Source organism: Cajanus cajan, chromosome 3 (assembly GCF_000230855.2).
Source record: "Cajanus cajan strain Asha chromosome 3, NIPB_CcT2T_4, whole genome shotgun sequence".
Classification (NCBI taxonomy): Eukaryota; Viridiplantae; Streptophyta; class Magnoliopsida; order Fabales; family Fabaceae; genus Cajanus; species Cajanus cajan.
In genome coordinates this window covers 42,839,534-42,856,372 of record NC_138519.1, presented here as the reverse complement: position 1 = coordinate 42,856,372, position 16,839 = coordinate 42,839,534, and the positions used below count along the sequence as shown (strand labels likewise).

At 40.4% G+C, this 16,839-nt stretch overlaps 1 protein-coding gene across 1 annotated transcript; it reads right to left on the bottom strand.

The window, feature by feature from the left end:
- Window positions 1-13,482: 13,482 nt before the first annotated feature.
- Window positions 13,483-13,878, bottom strand: LOC145956295 (uncharacterized). The gene has a single exon (XM_083071873.1). It carries the CDS (start codon window positions 13,876-13,878, stop codon window positions 13,483-13,485), a length of 396 nt encoding a protein of 131 aa, XP_082927999.1.
- Window positions 13,879-16,839: the final 2,961 nt, after the last annotated feature.

Genomic DNA, 16,839 nt, shown 5'->3' with positions numbered 1-16,839 from the left:
GCTTGGGATTAACATGGATTGGTGAGCCTTTTAATAAAATTGCTCGTTTGACGAGGTCTCAGTTTGAGAATAAGTCATTCTAGCAATCCATATTTTTAAACAAATAAAAGAGTCCAACCATCCTTCGCGAATGCCGAAAGCCCGTTTCGGGCCGGTGGCGACAGGCACTCAGGCCCAATCCTACACTAACCCTAATCTATTTGGGCTTGAGTCAAAGCCCAACAAAACAAAGAGATGGGCTTTCCTTGGGCTTGGGCCCACTCCTCATCCATCCTTCTTGCCATAGCCCTAGTAGTTGGGCCCTTAGCCCATGGGCTTCCTCCATCATCCCCTTCCTCTTGAAGAGGATTTGTCCTCAAATCCAAAGAATCCTCCTCTTGGGTAGCCAGTCCTGTAAAGAGAGATAAATCAGAAACATTAAAACTAGGACTAACACCATATTCAGAAGGGAGATCTAGGACATAGGCATTATTATTTATTTTCCTAAGGACTTGAAAGGGTCGATCTCCTCTAGGACTAAGCTTTGACTTTCTTTTGGAAGGAAACCTATCCTTCCTAAGGTGGAGCCAAACCCAGTCACCTTCCTTGAAGACAACTTCCTTTCTTCCCTTATTATTATATTTTTGGTATTTTTCTGTTTGGGATTGAATATGATCTCTAACCCTCTCATGTAATTTCTTGACAAACTCAGCCCTAGATGTGCCTTCTTTATGAATAAAGGAAGCAACATCGGGTAGGGGTAATAAATCCAATGGAGTAAGAGGGTTGAAACCATAGACAATCTCAAAAGGAGACATGTTAATGGTCTTGTGAACCACCCTATTATAGGCAAACTCCACATGAGGGAGATAGTCATCCCATGACTTTTTATTGCCTTTGAGGATTGCCCTCAACATTGTCCCTAGAGACCTATTCACTACCTCAGTTTGCCCATCAGTTTGGGGATGACATGTGGTAGAAGTTTAGTTCCTAGTCTTGCCCAAAGAGTTTTCCAAAAATGGCTAAGGAACTTAACATCTCTATCTAAGACTATAGTTTTGGGTAACCCATGTAGTCTCACAATTTCTTGAAAGAATAATTTAGCAATGTTACTTGCATCATCCACTTTGTGGCATGGAATAAAGTGTGCCATTTTGCTAAAACGGTCCACAACCACAAAGATGGAATCCTTTCCTCTTTGGGTCTTAGGCAATCCAAGGATAAAATCCATGGAAATGTCTACCCAAGAAGAAGTGGATATTGGCAAGGGGGTGTATAGTCCATGAGGTTTAGTGGTAGACTTTGCTTGTAAACAAGCAATGCAACTACTACAAAACCTTTGGACATCTCTTTTTATATGAGGCCAAAAGAATTTCTCTCTCAAAAGTGAAAGAGTCTTTTCAATCCCAAAATGCCCCATGAGCCCACCCTCATGGCTCTCCTTGACCAAGAGTTTCCTAATAGATCCTTGGGGTATACAAAGTTTATTTTCTTTAAAAAGATACCCCTCAGAAATATAGTACCCTTGATAAGGTTTTTGAATACATAAAGAATAAAAGTTAGCAAAATCAAGGTCTTTCTCATACAATTCCTTGATTTCATCAAACCCTAGTATTTGAGAACCTAGGATGTTTAACAAAACATGTCTTCTGGACAAGGCATCAGCTACTACATTTGTATAGCCCTTTTTATATTTGATGACATAAGGAAATTGTTCAAGATACTCAACCCATTTTGCATGTCTTTTATTTAACTTATGTTGACCCTTCAAGTATTTAAGTGATTCATGATCACTATGGATAAAAAATTCCTTGGTCATAAGGTAATGTTCCCAAGTTTGAAGGGCACGAACCAAAGCATATAACTCTTTGTCATAGGTAAGGTAGTTCAAGGCAGCCCCATGAAGTTTTTCACTGAAATAAGCTATGGGGTGACCACCTTGTAACAACACAGCTCCTATGCCAAGACCTGAAGCATCACATTCTAGCTCAAAGGTTTTGGTAAAATCAGGCAAAGCTAGAACAGGTGCTTGAGTAAGTTTATGCTTAAGTTCTTGAAAAGCTAAATTATATTTTTCTTGCCATTCAAAGACCACATCATTCTTCACCAACTCATTGAGAGGTGAAGCTAATGTAGAGAAGTTAGGAACAAAACGTCTATAAAAGCTTGCCAAACCATGGAAGCTCCTAACTTTACTAACATTAGTAGGAATAGGCCATTCTTGGATGGCTTTGATTTTCTCGGGGTCCACATGAACCCCCTTTTTGCTTACCACAAACCCTAGAAAAATAACATTATCCACACAAAAAGTGCACTTGTCTACATTGGCAAACAAGTGATTGTCTCTAAGAACAAGTAGAACTTGTCGTAGGTGATCCACATGATCACTTAGACTTTGGCTATAAATTAAAATATCATCAAAATAAACAACTATAAATCTACCAATACAATCCCTAAGGGCATGATTCATCAACCTCATGAATGTGCTAGGTGCATTAGTAAGCCCAAAAGGCATTACCAACCATTCATATAGTCCAAATTTAGTCTTAAAAGCGGTTTTCCACTCATCACCTTCCTTGATTCTAATTTGGTGATATCCACTTTTAAGATCAATTTTGGAAAATATGGATGACCCATGCAATTCATCAAGCATGTCATCAAGCCTAGGAATTGGGTGCCTATATTTTATGGTGATGTTGATGATGGCTCTACAGTCACAACACATCCTCCATTTTCCATCTTTTTTTGGCACCAATATTACAGGTACAGCACAAGGGCTTAGACTCTTTTGAATCCAACCCTTATCCAACAACTCTTGTACTTGCTTTTCTATCTCTTTAGTCTCTTGTAGATTAGTCCTATAGGCTGGTCTATTTGGAAGACTAGCCCTAGGCACAAGATCTATTTGGTGTTCTATGCCCCTAAAAGGTGGAAGTCCCATTGGGCCTTCACTAGGGAACACATCACCAAATTCTTTCAAAAGATTTTTCACCTCAAGAGGTAGAGAAGTTTCCAAAGAACTTGTGGCAGTGCAATTTAGTGTTCTTCTACACATGAGGATATGAGAAGATGGTTCAAGAAAGAGAGAAGTTTTGTGTAAAGGTTTTGAATAAAAAATCTCTTCTTGAACTATCTCTAGAGAGGGAACACTAGTGTCTCTAGAATCCTCTTTTTCACTAATTTTTAGGAGTTTTTTTTTTCAATTTTTTTTGTTTTCCCTTTTCTTGCTCACGTTTGGTCTTCATTTGTACTTGATCTTCCTTCACTTGTGAAGGTGAAAGAGGATGAAGCACAAACTTCTTACCCTTATGAGTGAAAGTTATTTTATTAGTTAGGCCATCATGATGAGTTTGTTTATTAATTTTCCATGGCCTACCCAATAAAATATGGCAAGCTTCCATGGGAACTACATCACATGTAACTTTATCTTGATAGTTCCCAATAGAAAACTCTACTTCCACCTGTTGGTTGACCACCATATCCCCATCATCATTAAGCCAATGAAGTTGATAAGGTTTGGGATGGGGTGTGGTAGTCAAGCCCAACTTTTCAACCATCCTAGTGCTACAACAATTGCACCATGATCCACTATCCACTATGAGAGAACAAGCCTTGTTTGAAATATTACATCTTGTATGAAAGATGTTCTCTCGTTGTGATTGTGTCTCACTAGGTTGGTTGTTGAGGACCCTTCACATCATAAGAAGTTCCCCATTGTAAGGATAAGTGACCTCACATGACTCTCCCTCACTTGCTTCTTTTTCATCCTCACTTGAAGATGAAAAAGTAGTAGCTTCATCATGGCTACTATAAATGTCTTGGCCCCTTAGTATCATCACTTTTTTGTTAGGGCATTGAGAAGCAATGTGGCCTCTCCCAAGACACTTAAAGCATTTTATATCACTAGACTTGGTGCTAGTGTGTGAGGTGTTTGTTTTTTTGTCTTTTTCTTTTTCTTTACCCTTGTCTAGACTTTTAGAGGGAAAAGTATTTTTCTTTTCAAAATCATTTTTCTTGCCCTCCCTCTTGTAGTCAACCTTAGAGTAAGAAGATGAGTATGAGCTTATTTTGAAACCTTTTCGCAAATTTTGTTGTTCAACCTTGATACAAAGTTGAACCAAATCATTTAAATCTCTATAAGGAAGAAGCTTAACCTTATCTCTTATCTCAAAAGTTAACCCACTTAAAAATCTAGCAATGGTAATGTTTTCTTCCTCCCTAATACCAGCCCTCATCAAATATAACTCCATCGTTTGTCTATACTCTTCCACAGTCATATTTTTTTGATGGAGTCTTTGGAGCTTGTTGATAAGCTCCCTAGTGTAATAAGAGGGAATATGCCTCCTCCTCAAGGCACTCCTTAATTCATTCTAATATTGAATTGGAGGGTCATTATGGAGACACCTATCTCTCACAAGAGAAGTCCACCAATACATGGCATGACCTTGAAAGCTTAGAGTGGCTAGGGAGACTTTCCTTTCTTCACTCACTTGATGGCAAGTGAAGATTTGTTCCACCTTCATCTCCCAATCTAGGTACCCCTCCACATCATCCTTTCAATGAAAATAAGGGAGATCTACCCTAGATTCCCTTGGCTTGGGGGTCCTATGAACTCTTCTAGGAGGTTGTTGATAATGATCTCCTAAAGCTAGGCTGATGGAAATCTAATCCCCAAGGATCCATTTGGAAGAGGTAAGACCAAGAAAGGTGAAGGATGATCCAAGAAGGCTCACCCATGAAGACCATTGGGCCTTTAATTAGGTCCATGGTTAGGAAGCTAGAGGAGACTTCTAAAGAGGAGGTGCTCAAAGACCTTTGCTCATCATGAGCATTGATTATAGTTCCTCTTATTAGTCTCTTAAGTTTCCATTGTACATACTTGTATAGTTTTTTTCTTGTACCTTGTATATAGTAGATACTTGTATAGGTGTATTTTTGCCTTTGTATTTGTGAGGCACTTTATTTCCTTTTTAGTAGCTATTGTATATTGTTTCTAGGGTAGGTTACTTGGACACTTGGACTCCATTTAACCTAACCTAGAAATACATTCTTTTCTTAGTTTTCTAGTAGTAGGATTGGGAGTGGCATTAGCAAGCTAGAGAGTGCCATTAGCAAGCTAGAGAGTGTTACTAGCAATTTAGCCAAAAGGTGGTCCTAGGCTAAAATTTACATATTGGACTCATTTTACTCCTAATTTTTCATAGATTTGATTTAGCTAGGTTCCATTCACATTGGATGAACCTAACTAAATCAAATTATCAATTTCAAAACCGGTTGGAGTAAATTAAGTCCAAAGAGCTGCCCACCTAGATGTGTTCATACTTGTGTTCACACTTGTGTTCACACTTGGCCAAATAGCTTGGTTCTTCTCAAGATTGGAAGCTTGAAGCACAAGCTTCTCCTTAGCTAGCTTACCAAGCAAGCTAAGTGAGGAGCTTGCTCTCCAAGCCTCTAGACCATGGGTTGTTAGCTAGACCTTACCATGGTTCCTAGTGAACCATGGTTAAGACTAGCTTACTCTCCAAGCTTCCTACTCCTATATTTTCGTTTTTCCCTCTTTGTAAAACACTTTTGGATGTATGGAGATTTCATTTATGAAATTGTGATCAGAATTCTCTCTTCTAAAAGTCTCTAAACCTCTTTGATTTCATCCAATTCTCTTATCCCTTCACTAGAAGAGTGTGGTGAGGATTGAAGTGGCTTATCTCTTCACCAAGGAGTGGCGCCTCTTGGGAGTGTTTCTCCACCAAACCGTGGTGGTTTTAAGGTCTCCTCCTCCATTGGAGACCTTAACAAGGCTTAGGAAGAATCAAGGAGTCAAGGATCTAGGGAGGAGCTTGAAGGGAAATCAACATCAATCCAGTTTTCCAAGCAAGTTTCCATCATAGGCTATCATCATGCATTGACTCCCCTAGGGTTGAGCTATTTTGGGAGCTATGTCTACTACGGTGCTTGTGGTGTAATTTTTCTTCTTTCTCCTTTAATATACGAATCTCCTCCTCTAAAAGAGCAAGTTGAGCCTCCCTTTCAAGTGTTTCTTTGAGTCTTTTTTTGGACTCTTTCTCTTTCCAAAGTTTAAGTGATCTTAATTCATGTGTTACTTTTGACATGTCATTGTAATCACTTGAATTACTATCACTTTGTGGATTAGAAAATTCTTCCATTATAGGAGAAAGGTTCTTTTTGATGAAAGAAGTTCGAAAAGCAATTTTTTATGCAAGGTTAAGATTAAGTACTAGGAGGATTAAGTATACAAATTGAACTTTGGAGGGGGGTGAGCTACTAAGAGCCACTTAAAAACCAAGTCTCTTCAAGTAAAAATTACTAATCCCCTTTGTAGTTAATCTCTACCAAATTCTTTTCAATGACAATTATTTTTGATGTTTGGTGATCTATGATATGCTAGACAAAATGAAAGTAAATAAAACAATTATTAAGCAAGAAATAAGCTACCTAAACGTGTCCTAGGGTGAGAGCTTGAGAGATACCAAAGATCAATCAAGGACCACTCTCACCAAGTACTAACGAAAAGGAACACCTAAGGAGAGATGGTTGTGTACCAAAGACACACCCAAGACACTCCTTCAAATGGCCTATTAAAAGGTATTTACAACACTAAACAACAAAGCAACGAGTGGTTTAAAAGAAATTAGAAAAGCATCCACCAAGAATTAGTGAAGGATTAGTGACCAAATTTGCAACAAAATTTTCAAGTTAGTAAGGAAAAATTGGTCTCTAAATCCGTCACTAATGCTTATATTTTTTTTTTAAAATATTCAATTACAAAATCAAATTGAATCTCCAAAGGTCTTTACGGCTGATCCAGTCCAGCAACCAACAATTTTTCCAACCAAGAGTGTTTACGGTATATGTTTTGAGTAGCCAAATCTGAAGTCACCAATATCCTTTCCTCCTCCTTTTCTTAGGTCTCTTTTGATGACCCTTGTAGAACTAGCTTTTAGGGAGATAAAATAGGTCAAACCATAGGTCACACTTGAGTCCAACAATGATAATGAACAGCAAAGACAATTGAAAAATTAAAGAGACATGAGTAGAGTAGAAGTAGACAAGATAGGTGATACAAAGTAGGAATTGGCTAGGACAAGAAAGAATGGACCTAAGAAAGGTTCTAAAATAGATTCACAAAACCAAAGCACTCAAAATATGTAAGCTGAAAAAGATTATGTAACAAGGACAAATGCAAACCGAGAAGAAAATTTGTAAACCAAACTCCTTAATTGGCTTTTACTTTTTCAAATTAGATTAAGCACTTTTTTTTAAATCAATTTGTTTTTTTGAATTTTCTTTTGATCTTTCTTCTATTTTTTTTTTAATCTTAGGAGTTGCCTTTTTTTTTGAAAGGTTATGTAGCATATAGGTCTCGGTCACACTTAATAAGCACTAAAAACCGGTTTCAAGTTTAGATGCCAAATGACAAGCAAATTAGGTTAAAATTCAATGAACATGTAACATGCTTTTTATGCTTGCTAATTTGAATGGCACATGCACGAAATTTAGGCTCCAATTTCAAATTCAAATTGAGCTACAAACACAATTTTCAGCACACTTCCAATCAAACAAGATCAAAACACTCACGGATTAGAAATTTTTTTTAAGACATTTTCTAGCATAGGAAACCTAATATTTTCTAAGAAAACTACTAATGATCTAATAGTAGTTCATGAACTCAAATTAAAACAAAATTTATGAGCATATACCAATGACTATGGATCTCGGCCAAATCCAGAAAATGATTTCAAGATTCAATTCAAAAAGTTCAAAACGGATCAACAAGCATAGCTAGGAAGGATGAACATAAAAGAACTACACAAACCTACTAGACATGGATTCAAAAATAAAACAAAATGACTCAAGCATATAATGACCGAATAAAATTTCAAGTATGACTCAAAGAAAGCAAAAAGTTCATAGGCAGAAAATTTCCTAATAGGCACAAGAATGGAGCATGATTCATGGAAGCATATTATCACAAAAGCATAAATGAATCATTAAAGCATATGAAACTAGATCCATCAAATTTTGAGAAAAAAATTAGATCAAGGAAATATGAAACTCTCGGTGACAAAAACTCAAAACAAAGATGAACACAAGATGAACAAAATAAGAGATAGCCACGGATCAAACTTCAAATGACAAGGACAAAGACTTATCTCTTGAAGAACCGGATGCTCTTGATACCACTTGATGAGATTCCACTTGGAATTCTCATGAACCTTCAAGCTTCTCGGAAATCCTTGGAAGAACTTCAAGGCACAAGACTCCAATGAAGCTTCAATGTGACCTAGGCTTGCATAAAGCTAAGTCCGAAGAAGAGTGAGGGGTCCTAGCTCTACAAAGAGAAACTCTCAAGTAGGGTAGATTCTAGGAGTAATGACTTCGGAGGAGGTGAGTTCAAAGAGAGAAAACTCATCAAATATATCCAAAGTGTTTACAATACTCGGCCATAGGAAGATTTATAGGAGAAATTAGGTTAAGGGTTTAAGTTGGGTTTACCTAGAGTTAAGTAGAACCATGGTATGGTTTACTTAACTCTAGGCACCAAAATTTGAATTCTAAAATTCAAATTTTGGTGCCAACCGGCCACCCCCTCCATGTGCACTCATTTGGATGTGATTTAGTATCCATTTGAGTTGCATTTCGGTCACACCATGTGCATGTGTGCACATGGCCGAAATGCACCTTCAAATGACATACTAATGACATTCAAATGAAAGTGTACATGTTAACCTAAATTAACCCTAAATCTAAATGGCCATGAAATGAAATTCCTATTCTAATGACCGGAAATACAAGGCCCAAAAATAAATACAAGGCACTCAGGCCCAATCCTACACTAACCCTAATCTACTTGGGCTTGAGTCAAAGCCCAACAAAACAAAGAGATGGGCTTTCCTTGGGCTTGGGCCCACTCCTCATGGATCCTTCTTGCCATAGCCCTAGTAGTTGGGCCCTTGGCCCATGGGCTTCCTGTATCAGTTAGGGATGAACTTAGGCAACTAAAAGAGTACCTAAGAAAAAAAGAAGAGGAAAATATAAAAAGAGAGGAAGAGTTGAGAAGAAAAGAAAAAGAGTTTGAAAAAAATAATGAGGAGATAAAAAGGTTGCTTACTAGGCTAGTTATGGGAGGAGAGGCTAGTGGTTCAAAACCAAGAGTCACCTCTCCTAAATCATCAAAAGGCAAGGGGCACATGATACATTCAAGTGTTCATGAGGAGGAAGGGCATCATACCCAACCTCCAAGTGACATCTTCCATAGTAGTCATCACAATGATGATTACTATCAAAGACCCCCAAGGCAACATAGACATAGGGAGTCTTCCAATAGGGAACCCCACATCCCTCTTCCCCCATTTCATGGCAAAGACAATGTTGAAACTTATTTGGATTGGGAAATGAAAGTAGAACAACTATTTTCTTGCCATGGAGTGAGTGAAGAGAGAAAGGTTTCTTTGGCAACCCTTAAATTCCAAGGACATGCCATGTATTGGTGGACCTCCTTAGAAAAAGATAGAAGAATAAACCATGAGCCTCCAATTCAATATTGGAATGAGCTCCATAGTGCCTTAAGAAGGAGGCATATTCCTCCATACTATGACCGTGAGCTTATGGACAAGCTACAAAGATTGAAACAAGGGTCATCTAGTGTGGAAGAATATAGGCAATCTATGGAGTTACTCATGATGAGGGCTGGGATAAGGGAAGAAGAGAGGACCACCATCTCAAGATTCCAAAGTGGTCTTAATCTTGAAATAAGAGACAAAGTTGAACTCTTACCATATAGAGATTTGAATGAACTTGTTCAACTTTGTTCTAGAGTGGAGCACCAACTCAAAAGGAAAACTTTTAGAAAAGACTCCACTCCATCTTATTCCAAGAGTTTCAAGAAGGAGGGCCCCTCTTCCAACCCTTTTCCTAAAGAAAAAGAAAAAGAAACCTCTCAAAGGACATCTTCCAAAGAAACTAAGACAAGTGACATCAAGTGCTTTATGTGTCTTGGTCGAGGGCACATTGATTCTCAATGCCCAACAAAGAAAACCATGATTTTAAAGGGGCAAGACCACTATAGTAGCCTTGATGAAGCTACTTCTTCTTCTTCAAGTGATGAAGAAGGAATCTTAGAGTCCGAGGAAGAAATCTACCCTTGTGAAGGAGACTTGTTAATGGTTAGAAGGCTCCTTGGAAGCCAATCTAGTGATCTAGATCAATCCCAAAGAGAGAACTTATTTCATACAAGGTGCAAGGTTTTAGAAAACACTTGTTCTCTCATTGTGGATACTGGATCTAGTTGCAATTGTTATAGCACTAGATTAGTGGATAAGCTAGCCTTAACTACTATACCTCATCCAAAACCTTACAAATTACAATGGATCAATGAGGAGGGAGGTATTTTAGTTAATCAACAAGTGAATATACCTATCTCCATTGGCAAATACCAAGATGAAGTTTTATGTGATATAGTGCCATTAGATGCTAGTCATATTCTACTTGGAAGGCCTTGGCAATTTGATAAAAAAAACTATTCATGATGGCCTAACTAACAAAATAAGTTTCCATCACTTAGGCAAGAAGATTGTGTTGTGTCCTCTATCACCTTCTCAACTGTGTGAGGACCAACTCAAAATGAAAGTCAAAAGAGAGGGAGAAGAAAAAAAAAGTAGAAAAAAAAGGAAAGAAGAAAAAGACCTTCCCCTAAAGAATAAAGAAGGGGAAGAGAAGGTGCCAGGTTTAGAGGCAAGTGTCCCCTGTAAAGAAGTTGCTCACAAAAGTGTTCTATCCCCTAAAAATGACATAAAAAAACACTTTTGATTGAACAACCTTTGTACCTTCTCTATTTCAAAGAGACACTTGTTGCCACTAGTCATGAGCTTGAGTCTCTACCTCATGAGGTTCAAAAACTTTTAAAGGAGTTTGATGACCTATTTCCTCAAGAAGTTCCAAGTGGACTTCCACCCTTAAGAGGAATAGAACATCAAATAGACCTCATACCGGGTTCTAGTCTTCCTAATAGGCCCGCCTATAGGACTAACCCTCAAGAAACCAAAGAGATAGAAGCTCAAGTTGATGACTTGTTGAAGAAGGGTTGGGTTCAAAAGAGCCTTAGCCCTTGTGTCGTCCCCGTTCTCTTGGTGCCTAAGAAAGATGGAAAATGGAGGATGTGCACTGATTATAGAGCCATCAATAACATAACAATAAAATATAGGCACCCAATCCCTAGGCTAGATGATATGTTAGATGAATTGCATGGAGCCATCATATTTTCCAAGATTGACCTTAAAAGTGGTTATCACCAAATTCGAATCAAAGAGGGTGATGAGTGGAAAACCGCTTTTAAGACCAAATTTGGTTTATATGAGTGATTAGTGATGCTTTTTGGCCTCACTAATGCCCCTAGTACTTTCATGCGCCTAATGAATCATATTCTTAGGGATTGCATAGGAAAATTTGTGGTTGTCTACTTTGATGACATCCTTGTATATAGTAAGATCTTAGATGAACATCTTGGACATCTAAGGTAAGTCCTAATAATTCTTAGAGTCAACCATCTCTATGACAACCTTGAAAAATGTACCTTTTGTCAAGAACAAGTAAATTTTTTGGGCTTCATAGTTGGCAAAGAGGGAGTACAAGTTGACTCCGAGAACTCGACCTTGAGTTGATTATACCAAGGTTCGAACTCGACCTTGAGTTGATCTCGCTGAGGTGCGAACTCGGCCTTGGGCTGAAGTATAATGAATCGTATGGAGGTTCAAACTCGACCTTGATTAATAGCGAGATAAGTCGGACTGAGGTTCGAATTTGACCTTGGCGTAAAGTAAAATATGTTGTGTCAAGGTTCGAACCCGACCTTGGCTTAGCGTAAGACAATTTATGGCAAAATAATCTAAAGCTAGGATAAGATGAATGAAAAGAATGAGTTATTTTATTAATTGTGTATATGTGCCTCGTTAAAAACCCTCTCAGCCAAAACCCATTTTTCTGTTTTTTGGGATAAAAAACTGAGGCGGGAAAAGAGTGCACAGCTCATTCTTACAGAGTTAACTTAAGTAAAACTTGAGATGCGTGGTATTCCAAGTTCGCGGTATGGGATTTCCACTGAGTTCTTCTAACCGGTATGCTCCGTTCTCCAAGTTCTCTACAACTCGGAATGGACCACCCCAGGTGGGTCCGAGTTTTCCATCTGACGTGTCTTTCCGTGCTTCGCCTAATAGTCGCCACACCAAGTCGCCAACTCGAAAAGAGCGAGGTCGCACTCGCGTATTGTATCTTCTGGAAGCTCGAAGCTTGCAGGCTTCTTCATGGATTTGAGCTTCGCCTCTAAGCTCATCAACTAGGTCGAGGTCAGCTGCTAACTCTTGAGCCTTCTGCTATCTGTTGAAGACTTGGTGTCGGTGGGATGTCTCTCTGATTTCCACTAGAATTATTGCTTCAGCTCCGTAAGTCAGCCTGTAAGGCGTTTCTTGCGTTGTTGATTGGGGGGGTGCAATGATACGCCCAGAGGATGCTGGGAAGCTCGTCGGCCCACTGTCCTTTAGCGTTCCCCAGTCTCTTCTTAAGTTCTCGGAGAATGACCTTGTTGGCGGCTTCGGCCTAGCCATTGGTCTGGGGGTGTTCCACCGAGGTTGGGAGATGCTTGATACCGAGCTCATGGAGGAAGTCCTCGAAGCCTTGTGTGATGAACTACCTGCCGTTGTCGGTAACAAGGGTGTGAGGGATTCTGAATCTGTAAACAATATTCCTCCAGGCAAATCTCTATACATTTTCGGTGGTGATTTTGGCGAGTGGGCATGCCTCGATCCACTTGGTGAAGTAGTCGATCGCCACTAGGAGGAACTTGAGTTGACCTTTCGCGGGGGGCATTGGCCCGAGGATGTCCATTCCCCACTAGGAAAAAGGCCATGACGACATCATCTAGTGAAGAGTTTCGAGTGGTTACCGATGTGAGTTGCCGAACTGCTGGCATTCTTTGCACCTTTGTACGTAATCTTGGCAATCCGACTTCAAAGTGGGCCAGTAGTATCCTGCTCGGAGTACTCTAGTTGCCATTGAGCGTGCCCCGAAATGCATGCCACATATGCCTCGGTGGATCTCCTCGATGACATAGGCTGCCTGTGGTGCAGTTAAGCACTTGAGCAGTGGGGTGGAGATGCCACGCTTGAACAGTTCATCGCCGATAATCACGAACTTGGCCGACCTCATCCTCATCTTCCGAGATTCGTCCCTATCTTCAGGCAAAACTCATGCCTTCAAGTAGCTCCAGATGCCTGTCATCCATCCCTGGTCTTCGCTGTTGCTGGCGTTGACGACCTTGTCGTCTAGGCTGGGTGAATACAGGGTCTCCTGGATGATGGTCTGATGTTGTCTAAGGTGTTTGATGTTGGTGAGCTTTGATAGGAGGTCGGCTCTGGTGTTTTGTTCTCGTGGTACATGCTGTATGGTGAACTCGTCGAAGGACGAGATCAGTTGTGATGCCACGTGGAAATACTACTGTAGGAGAAAGTCCTTGGCTTGGTACGTCCCGCTGAGCTGCTCTACCATGAGTTTCAAGTCGCTGTTGCAACTCACTCTCCGAGCCCCGAGGTCATGAGCCAACCTTAGCCCTGCGAGAAGCGCCTCATACTCTGCTTGGTTGTTGGTCACCTTGAAGCTGAACTTGAGGGATTGCTCCAAAGTAACTTGGTTCGGTCCTTCCAAGATGATCCCTGCACCACCACCCTTAGAGTTGGAGGACCTGTCAACGTGCAAAGTCCATACCTGTGGTTCTTCGACTGAGGTAGGCGTGAGTTCGGCTATGAAATCGGCCAGGCATTGAGCTTTTAGGGCGCCATGACTTTCGTACTGGATGCCAAACTCGGACAATTCTACCGACCAGGCTATCATCCGTCCGGTGAGCTCTGACTTCCTCAAGATCTTCTTGATCGGGTAGTCAATCTTGACAATCACTAGGTGGCTCTAGAAGTATGGTCGGAGGCGCCGAGCTGCGGTGACGAGCGCCAGTGCAAGCTTTTCAATAGTCTGATACCATTTCTCTACGTCTTGGAGGACTCGGCTAATGAAATAGACTGGTGTCTGCTCTTTCTAGTTCTCTTGCACTATAACTACGCTGATTGCGCCTTCTGCCACGGCTAAGTAGAGGAGGTGGTCAGCTGCGTGATCGGGCCTCTAGAGGATTGGTGGTGTCGTGAGGAGGGCTTTGAAGCTCTGAAAAGCCTCATCGCACCGATCTATCCACTCAAAGTTTTTTGGCTTTCGTAGTAGAGTGAAGATGGGCCCTGCCTTCTCTGCGAGCTTGGGGATAAAACGGGACAGGGAAACCAAACGTCCAGCCAGGCGTTGGACTTCATTAACCGTTTGAGGACTTTGCATCTGGATGATGGCCTTGCACTTTTTCGGGTTGGCCTCAATCCCCCTGGTAGTGATCATAAAACCGAGGAATTTACCTCCCTGGACACCAAAGACACACTTCTTCGGGTTGAGACGCGTTGTGTCTTGTAGACCCCTAAAATTGTCCGGGTCGGAAATAAAGCTTGAAGACTCTCGAAGACTGAAGGAAGATCAGCTAGAAGGACTCCTGGAAGGCCCTAGGAGGGTTCTTTGTAGGTCTAGAGGTCTTAGAATAGCTCAAAATAAGGAAGTGGAGGGAATGAAGCCCAATACGGCCGTACTGAACTTAATACGGCCGTATTGAAGCTTCAATACGGCCGCAGTGAACTCAATACGGCCGTATTGAAGTTTCTGAAACTTCAATACGGCCGTACTGAAATCAATACGGCCGTATTGAAGCTTCAATACAGCCGCAGTGAACTCAATACGGCCGTATTGAAATTTCTGAATTTCAATACGGCCGTATTGAACTCAATACGGCCGTATTGAAATTTCTGAATTTCAATACGGCCGTATTGAACTCAATACGGCCGTATTGAAGTTCAAAAATTTCAATACGGCCGTATCGATTTCATAGGCCGTATTGCGCCTATTCCCTATAAATATGGCGTCATTTTGACGTCATTGGACACTTTTGAACATAGTTTTAACCCTCTCCTTGAGTATTCTGGGGTTTTTGAGCAGTGTTCTGCCCTAGAAATCACTCGGAGAGTTGATCCGACGAAGTTCTTGAGCCCCGAGCCATTTTGCTTGAGGATCGAACCTAGTCGAAGGGAAATCCTCCGGATTTCCATAGTTAAAATTTTATAGGAGGGAGCGAGCGGGCTTGTAGAGCGAGGGAACGCCAAAAAGCTTCCCAGTTTTACTCGAAATATATAAAAGCACGCTTCAAAGGTTTCTTCTTAAATCCTTCCTTTTACTGCTTTCTGTGTGCATATTTAAAATTGTCATCATGTAGATATTTAAAGTATAATCGCTTATAATAAATAGGGGTTATTTAGTAATTTTACACTGTTATTTTAGAAATAATCTGTCATAGGGAACCCGAAAGGGGCGCTGTGGGGTGCTAACACCTTCCCCACGCGTAACCGACTCCCTTACCCGACTCTGGTTGTAATGGCCGAAGTCGATTTTTGAATCGATTGCCTTAAACTTCTTTTTCCAATGTTTTGAGTAAAACATTGGTGGCGACTCCATGAACCCTACCTTTTTATGAAAACCGCTAATCCATGGAGGGTCCCGCTTGGGATTAACATGGATTGGTGAGCCTTTTAATAAAATTGCTCGTTTGACAAGGTCTCAGTTTGAGAATAAGTCATTCTAGCAATCCATATTTTTAAACAAATAAACGAGTCCAACCATCCCTCGCGAATGCCAGAGGCCCGTTTGGGCCGGTGGCGACAGATGGCGACTCCACTGGGGAAGCTTCGAGAGTCAGTCCCATTTAGTGACAGATTGTTTTTAACAAATAATAGTTAAAAATTACTTCGTTACCCCTTGCTTGTATGATAACATGATTTATTATATGGCTTTAAATAACTGTTGTATGTTTAAATTCCGCAATTGTTTGAAATACAAACTGTACACAAACCTTTGCACACAACAGTTCCCTCTATACCCGGGGGCATGAGTGATTAACCATAGGGAGTGGATGTTAGTACGGCCGGTTGTCGAATGGGTCTATAGGTACCCGTAGACCGTTGTCGGAAAACATCACTCAAGGTGATAACCATGAACTTGAGTCCGACGGTGCGTTGGAGCTTTCCATCGACCTACGATGAGAGGAATTGGGTCCCTATAATGGGGGCACCTTGGGGGCCTCAGACCGGTGAGAACAGTTAGATCCACCTTGAATATGCACTTTTCTGCAGGATACCCCTACCTCGTGATTCGCTCATGACTGTTCGTGGATGAGTGAATTGTTTGTGCATTGTTTATGTGAAATTGTTTGAGCATACATTGCATTTCTTTAAACATACAATATTCCTATTCTTTTAAAAATAAGAATAAATAGGAATAAGAATCTTCCATTATATGGTGTTAACATCTACCTTCATCACATTCATGTAGGTAGTTTCCCTTTTCACCCAAAAAAATACAAAAAACAAAATACCCAAAAAAAAGAAAAATGATATTTACCCAAAACCAAGCAATATCATGCATCATCTTAGGGACATCCCGAAAACATGATAATGCTTAGTTCAATAAACACAATGCATGCATATTCAACATCATCATCTCATACCATGCATATAGATCATGGAGGGATCTAGGAGTTATTCATTTCATACATCCCTCCTAGTAATTCATTAATAAACATTAAATAAAAAGAAAGGATTAGTCGATGCGTATGTTCAAAGAATGGATCGCACGCCGTTCGTTATCAAGTGTAAGCCAACAACCGTGCCAAGCGAACGCACATCAACTCCGTTGTTGGTAATCAAGACGAATAAAGGG

What these genes read in the sequence shown, in the direction of transcription:
- LOC145956295 (XM_083071873.1), bottom strand. Translation starts at nt 13,878, where the DNA reads ATGATAGCCTGGTCGGTAGAATTGTCCGAGTTTGGCATCCAGTACGAA.